Source organism: Neoarius graeffei, chromosome 20 (genome assembly GCF_027579695.1).
Source record: "Neoarius graeffei isolate fNeoGra1 chromosome 20, fNeoGra1.pri, whole genome shotgun sequence".
Lineage (NCBI taxonomy): Eukaryota > Metazoa > Chordata > Actinopteri > Siluriformes > Ariidae > Neoarius > Neoarius graeffei.
The window spans coordinates 22,901,029-22,908,941 of NC_083588.1; the positions used below are offsets into that span (position 1 = coordinate 22,901,029).

Below are 7,913 nucleotides of genomic sequence, written 5' to 3' on the forward strand. Positions count from 1 at the left end.
TGTCCCCAGTAGAGACTGTAATTTGAAATGAAAATTATTACAATGATGACCCTGTATTGTTGCACACGTTAAGACCTATTTGCAGTAAGAATGAGACAAAATAATGCTTGAAACACTCACTTGGTGTCTTCAGTCCCTAAACATCTTTTAAGTGTTGTGAGAAGGAATGGCAATATTATAAAGTGGTAAATGCTTTACTGTCCCAACTTTAAAAAAAAAAATATGTTGCAAGAATCAATATTGAAAGAAGTGTTTATTTTGGAAAACCAATACAATTCATGAGGTAAAACATCAAATAATGTGCTGTTATATTGTTTTGAGTGCAATACAGGCAAAAGATTATTTACAAATCATTGTTTTCAGTTTGAATTTCAATTTCAACATACCATCCCAACGTTTTCTGATTTGGGGTTATAATTTGAGCTGCTTAGAAACCTGGAATTTTTCCTATGGTGTGAGTAATGCGAAAATGTATTTTTAGTAATTGTAGCATTTGTGCATTGACAGTATTTTTGTTACTATATTAACTACATTAGTGACTAATTTTGATGCATTAGGTGATTGAGAAATGTGATGTAAGGATTGTGTGTGGCTACTCCGACAGTGTTGTTATGGGCTTCTTATCAGTGATTAGCTGTCTAATTTGTCTACAGAATCTGTTGTTAATGCCTGTATTCCCAGGTTTGTCATCCTATCTTGGCATCTTCAGTGGGCTAAGGCTACGTTTACACTAGACCGTATCTGTCTCGTTTTCTTCGCGGACGCACTGTCCGTTTACATTAACCCCCCTGAAAAAGCGGGGAAACGGGAATCCGCCAGCGTCCACGTATTCAATCTAGATCGTATCAGCTCCGGTGCTGTGTAAACATTGAGAATACGCGAATACGCTGTGCTGAGCTCTAGCTGGCGTCTCATTGGACAACGTCACTGTGACATCCACCTTCCTGATTCGCTGGCGTTGGTCATGTGACGCGACTGCTGAAAAACGGCGCAGACTTCCGCCTTGTATCACCTTTCATTAAAGAGTATAAAAGTATGAAAATACTGCAAATACTGATGCAAATACTGCCCATTGTGTAGTTATGATTGTCTTTAGGCTTGCCATCCTTCCACTTGCAAGTAATAAGTGATATGCGCTGGGATCACACACACAGCGGCTCAGTCCCGAATCGTGGCTTGTTCACTTCACTCGCGCGCTCTGTGAGCTGCGCAGGGCCGGAGTGCGCACCCTCCAGAGGGCACTCGCTGTTCAGGGCGGAGTGATTTGGAGCGCAGGATGCCTGCGGAGCCGAGCGTATCCGCGTATTGGTGTTGCTGTGTGCACGGCTAACGGTTTTAGTGTCAACGCGAATCGTTTTAAGAACGTTAATCTGATGATCCGCTGATTCGACGTAATGTAAACGTAGCCTAAATTCCCCACACCTTACAATTATTTAGCCACTGCTTTGTATTAAGTAATATACATTTTTGGCTTAGTTATACATAATAAAAACAACACTTGATTTAGAATTAAAGAGAAGTTTACATAATCCTGAGAATCATCCTCATGGTAGGTGTGTGTGTAAATACTAAGAGATGGTGGTATTGTGACAGAGGCTAAAGGGTTTGAAATTGTCTTTTTCGTTTCATCTTAAAAAAACTGAGCAAAGAACATTTATTATTTCATGTTGAATAGAATGGATTTTATTCAGCAAATTGCATATGGTCAAATTGTACAATCGGCTTATTAATCAAATTCACCTTTGACATACGTGTACGATCCAACTTTTGTCTGGTCGGTGTTTGTAATTTTGAGCATAATATTTCAACATCCTTAAAAATACTTGATTTGCAATTAAATAATCTAAATTAATATAAATAATAATTATTGCAGGCAGCACGGTGGTATAGTGGTTAGCACTGTCACCTCACAGCAGGAAGGTCGGCGGCCAGCAAGGGCCTTTCTCTGTGGAGTTTGCATGTTCTCCCCATGTCTGCGTGGGTTTCCTCCAGGTGCTCCGGTTTTCCCCACAGTCCAAAGACATGCAGGATAGGTTAATTGGTGGCTCTAAATTGACCATAGGTGTGAATGTGAGTGTGAATGGTTGTTTGTTTCTGTGTCAGTCCTGCGATAACCTGGTGACTTGTCCAGGGTGTACCCCGCCTCTCGCCCATAGTCAGCTGGGATAGGTCCAGCTTGCCTGCGATCCTGTAGAACAGGATAAAGTGGCTACAGATAATGGATGGATGGATGGATGGATGGATGGATGGATGGAATAATTATTGCAAGATTCAAAAATGTTTGAATCTACTTTAAGTTTATAATCACAATTGTGCATGTGTGAACCCTATACTAAAATGTCGATAATGGGGTTTACTCATCTCATTATCTGTAGCCGCTTTATCCTGTTCTACAGGGTCGCAGGCAAGCTGGAGCCTATCCCAGCTTACTACGGGCGAAAGGCGGGGTACACCCTGGACAAGTCGCCAGGTCATCACAGGGCTGACACATAGACACAGACAACCATTCACACTCACATTCACACCTACGGTCAATTTAGAGTCACCAGTTAACCTAACCTGCATGTCTTTGGACTGTGGGGGAAACCGGAGCACCCGGAGGAAACCCACGCGGACATGGGGAGAACATGCAAACTCCGCACAGAAAGGCCCTCGCCGGCCACGGGGCTCGAACCCGGACCTTCTTGCTGTGAAGCGACAGCGCTAACCACTACACCACCGTGCCGCCCATGGGGTTTACTGTCATTTGTAAATGTTAATCAGAGGCACAGATGTGGATTTTTATTAACTCAACTGGGTAATGGGTGTGTTTTAGTACAAGAGGTACCACCAAGCATTGGTCTAGATCTTGGGCAGATAGGCTATTCATAGATGCTTGGATTATCTATCTATCCATCCATCCTATCTAATCTGTTTATTTAATGGTTATTACATATCTTTTCATTTCAACACTAAACCATGCCAGACACAGTTTCTTCATTCTGGTTGGCTGCTTTTCAGTGTTTGGTTAATTTCTTTCTGCATTTTGATATTAAATAATGGCCTTATTTGCTTAGCATCATTTCCCAATGCAGATAGATGTATGCATGGGTCCAAATCCTGAAAAATTTTTCCAGGTGGTCCACACTTTTTCAACTTCTGTTTATAGTGGCTATGATTGTGCTTAATATTATTTTAACTGGTTGTGTATTTTTGTCCCTGAAGGGACTGTTTCATCACACAAGAGATAAATGGTAATCCCGCATACGTTACACATGCGATAGGCAAGGCTGAAAAAAAAAAGATGAAATAATTCTTTACACTAATGCCATCTTATTACTGACAACTCTTTCTCCACATGGGTATGTTTGTTTACTAAAGGAGTTTGGGGTGCCTTTCATGGAGACAAGTGCTCGGTCTGGCCTTAATGTGGACCTGGCCTTCACTGCCATAGCCAAGTGAGTAGACCTTCCATGTGCAGTTTGGAGGACAGATTACAACAATACACATGAGAAAATACTTTGTATGTGTGATTTGTTAATGGCAATGATTTACCTTCAGTGTATTAAAGTTGTGGTTTTCATTTCCTGTTTCCCAAAAGGTTTTGATAGTCTATGCAGGCCTATGTTAGATAATCAACTTAGACAACCTTTATTGTCATTCAGTATGCAACAAGTGTACACTGAACGAAATTTTGTTGCAATTTGGCTCAGCACAGAATTAAATATGAAAGTGTATTAAATCATGCAGCAGCAAAAATAAAGTGCAATAGTATAAAGTGACCTGTGGAATTAGGAATTGTTCAAGTATAAATAGAAGTTTAGAGTTTGGATTCGGAGTTCAGCAGTCTGGTGACCTGGGGGGAAAAGCTGTTACAGAACCTGGTGGTCCTGCACTGAATGCTGCAAAATCTCTTTCCAGAGCCCAGGAGGGAGAACAGTCCATAGTGAGGGTGTGAGGGGTCACTGATGATGTTTCTGGCTTGGGACATGCAGCGCCTAGGCGCAGTGTCTTGAATGGCGGGAAGAGAAGTCCCAATGATTTTCTCTGCTGTTCTCACCACTCTTCTCACAGTAGGGCTGTGCGATATATCGAATATACTCGATATATCGCCGAAAATTCTGTGTGCGATACATAAAATTATTATATCATAACTATCAAGTATTTTATGGTCATCTTCCGACTTGTGTTTGTTGCGTTTGTTTAAAACCTTTTCCGGTGGTTTTCTCCCTGTCCCTCAGGCAGTAACGTGAGAGGCTGCCTAAGGGTAAAAAAAACAATAACATCACGCACTCGCCAACCAATCCCGGGTGACATCTCGGTGCTGAAAGGAACTTCCTGGAAGATTTTCTAGTTTCGGTTGTGTTGCCAGATTGGGCGGTTTTAAGTGCGTTTTGGCGGGTTTTGAACATATTTTGGGCTGGAAAACGTCAGCAGTATCTGGCAACACTGCCGGCGGGAAGATTTTCTAGTTTCGGTTTACAGCGCTGACTCAGTTCGTGCAATCGCTGGTGTTGCATAGGCTACCGTGTAAGCTCTGTCAATTTCAGCAACAAATTAAAAATGGAAGCGGACGAATTGGTTCCTAAAAGAACTAGTAAGGGGTCAGTCATCTGGCAGTTTTTTGGATATCGTGAGGAGGACGTGGAACAGCAAATGCCAGTTTGTAAAGTGTGCAAAAAACACCTGTCATCACGAAAGGCAGCAGCACGACAAATGTGTTCCATCACCTGAAAACTCACCCGGTACAGTATGAAGAGTCTCTTAAACTCCGAACTACTTGCCCACAAGCTAAAACCCCCCCACGAGCTAAACAAATGACCATAGCGGCCTCATTCTCCAAAGCCACCCCATATGAGAAAACGAGTCAAAGATGGAGAGCTATAACGGATGCAATCACTAACTTCATTGCCGAAGACATGATCCCAGTTAGTATAGTGGAAAAACCAGGCTTCCAAAAATTACTAAACACACTCAAGTCCAAATATGAGTTGCCTGGTCGCAGACATTTTACAGAAAAGGCAAAACCGGAATTATACACATCTGAGAGGCAGAGCCAGAAAACATTCAGTTCAAAAGTGTGCAAAGAGAAAAATTATGTTTTGCAGATCTCTCTCAATCTCTCTCTCTCTCTCTCTTTCTATTGTGAATGTTCCAGTGGTTCTCAGTAGTCAGGTTAATAGCTTGGAGATCTATTTTTTAAAATAATTTAATGAATGAGCACTTTTCTTATTTAGGCTAAATGTCTTTCTCAGTGTTGAGCTTGCACTTTATTGATTTGAGCTCTGAGCAGCTCTGTATTGTATTGCCCCTTTGTTGCAATTTTCAAGATTGTTTTGGCAGTTTGTGCCACATCTTTGTTGAATAAAAATAGTCTTATTTCAATTCAGTTGTGATTAATCACTAACATGAAAATTTAAAATGTGTTGTTGAAAACCACCTGTAAAAGTTAACCAAGAATGTTATTTAATCTGCAGGGATTGTAGTGAAAACAGTAAAGCGTAAAAGTTAGATTTCATGGGGTCCTTTAGAGGAGATTTAAATATATCGAGATATCGTATATCGTGAAATGGAGAAAATGTATCGGGATATTCATTTTTTCCCATATTGCACAGCCCTACCTCACAGTCTTCCAGTCAGAGGCACTGCAGCCTCCACACCACACAGAGATGCAGCTGGTCAGAACGCTCTCTATGATGCTTCTGTAGAATGTAGTGAGCATGGGTGGTGGTAGGTGGGCTCTCCTCATCCTATGCAGGAAGTGCAGATGTTGCTGTGCCTTCTTGACCAGTGACACGGTGTTCACAGACCAGGTGAAATTGTCTGTGATGTCCACCCCCAGGAACTTGGTGCTATTGACTACCTCCACAGCCATGTTGTTGATGAGAAATGGAGCGTGACTGGGCTGGTTCTTCCTGAAGTCAACAATGATCTTTTTGGTTTTGTCCATGTTCAGGATCAGGTTGTTTACATTTACAGTACCTTTACATAGACATATAGGGCTGTAAGCCTACAAACTCATTCATCCTCTGGCCTATTCCAGGAATACTTCGTGCAAGGCAGGAATATACATCCAGGATGGGACAACAGTCCATCGCAGGGCACCATGCATATGCATATGACAATGACAAACTCATTCACAGATTGGGACAGTTTAGATCTTTTGAGAAATGTGAGGTAACCTAGAGGAAATCCACTTGCAGTTTGGTTAATATAGGATGGCCTTGGGCTGAGGTGCCCTTGAGTGAGGCACATAACTCCCAACTGCTCCCTGGGCACTGTTAGCTTGGCTGCCCACTGCTCTGGGTATGTGTGTGTGCGCTCATTGCTCACGTGTGTGCATGTGTGTGTTCACTACTTCAGATGGGTTAAATGCAGAGAGGAATTTCACAAGCATGTGATGAATAAAGTTGTTCTTCTTCTTTGATACAAAGACAACATGCAAATAAATGCCACAGATATAGCAACCCAAGCTCAGGATCGAACCAGGACCATGCAGCTATAAGAAAGCAACAGAATATTTTAATTGAACAAATAAACTGATGAACTACTTTGCATTAACAGCTAGTGTGAAGACAGAAAATGATTCTTATGCATATGGATATAAAACACACAATGCAAAAATAAGTATTTTTATGAAGGTATTTTAATTTATGCTACAATCCTTGTGACTGTTCTGGTACCAATTTTACCTGCTTAGACTTAATGCAAAGTGGCCTATAAGTACAATAAAAATGCCCGTTCATATTTTCTTGTCAGTGATATTTGAACTTGGTGGGAAAAAATGTTTTACTTACAGGCCTAGACTATCTAAAAATGACTAAACCTGCCCTCTGAGCATGATTCGGCCATGAGGAATTTTCAGTCTTCATTCTGTTTTTCTTCTTCATCCTTGCAGAGAGTTGAAGCACAGGTCCATGAAGGGTGTGGATGAGCCCAAGTTTAAACTGCATGAGTATGTCAACAAAGAAACGAAGACCATGGGGTGCTGCAGGTCCTAAAACCACAAGCGGGTGTGTTTGTATATGTACATACACACATGGTTATCATAAATGTGTTTACATTTGCCCAGCTGTGGGATTTTTTTTTTGTGCGTGCGTGTATGTATGTATGTATGTATGTGGACATATGGTTCTTATTGACTATGTTTAAATTTGTCCACCTGCATCACATATTTGTGTGAGTGTATGTACCCTGATTACATGACAAATGATAAGCAGTGAACAGTGTGCAGCGTTCCATCAGTTTTGTGACACCGTGTGGGTTTTTAATCAATTTCAAGTCTGGGAGAGCCTTGAAGGGCTCATGGATACAATATTTTCTTTATACTGTTTCATGGAAAAGGTTCTGGAGAAGCACAGTTTTCTGCCCTTTTATGTCTGTAAGCACGGCATACCCTGATAATGTTAGGATAATGGGAAGAAGTGCACTCTTTAGAGAAACAGTAAAGCAATACCACAAACATGCAGATATAAAGTATATATAAAATTGTTCCATCTTTTTGATCATTTAAAGAAATTAGGAGCCACATATTAAATACACCAACGTTATTTTAAAATTATATAATTGTTATATACAGTGGCATGCAAAAGTTTGGGCACCCTTACTGAAAATGTCTGTTACTGTGAATAGTTAAGTGAGCAGAAGATGAACTGATCACCAAAAGGCATAAAGGTAAAGATGACACATTTCTTTTCAGCGTTTTCTGCAAGATTTGTGTATTATTTTTGTTTTGTACAATTGGAGAGTGAAAAAAGAAAAGGAACACCATGCGAAAGTTTGGGCACCCCAATACATTTGAGTTCTCAGGTAACTTTTACCAAGGTTCCAGACCTTAATTAGCTTATTGAGCTGTGGCTTGTTCAAATTCTTCATTAGGAAAGGTCAGATGATGCAGATTTCAAAGCTGTATAAATTCTCTGACTCCTCAAACT

The 7,913-nt window shown here is 40.9% G+C and overlaps 1 protein-coding gene across 2 annotated transcripts in view; it reads left to right on the forward strand.

Moving 5' to 3' along the window:
* LOC132868489 (ras-related protein Rab-26-like) overlaps positions 1–7,599 on the forward strand; it is a 451,289-nt gene extending 443,690 nt beyond the window's left edge. The window contains exons 8-9 of one of the 2 annotated variants that reach the window (XM_060901404.1): positions 3,361–3,437; positions 6,878–7,599. In XM_060901404.1, the coding sequence (XP_060757387.1) occupies positions 3,361–3,437; positions 6,878–6,980 (180 nt within the window). In that variant the 3' untranslated portion in view covers positions 6,981–7,599. The remainder of the gene's footprint in view (positions 1–3,360; positions 3,438–6,877) is intronic. The other variant, XM_060901405.1, reaches the window with a different exon arrangement.
* Positions 7,600–7,913: the final 314 nt, after the last annotated feature.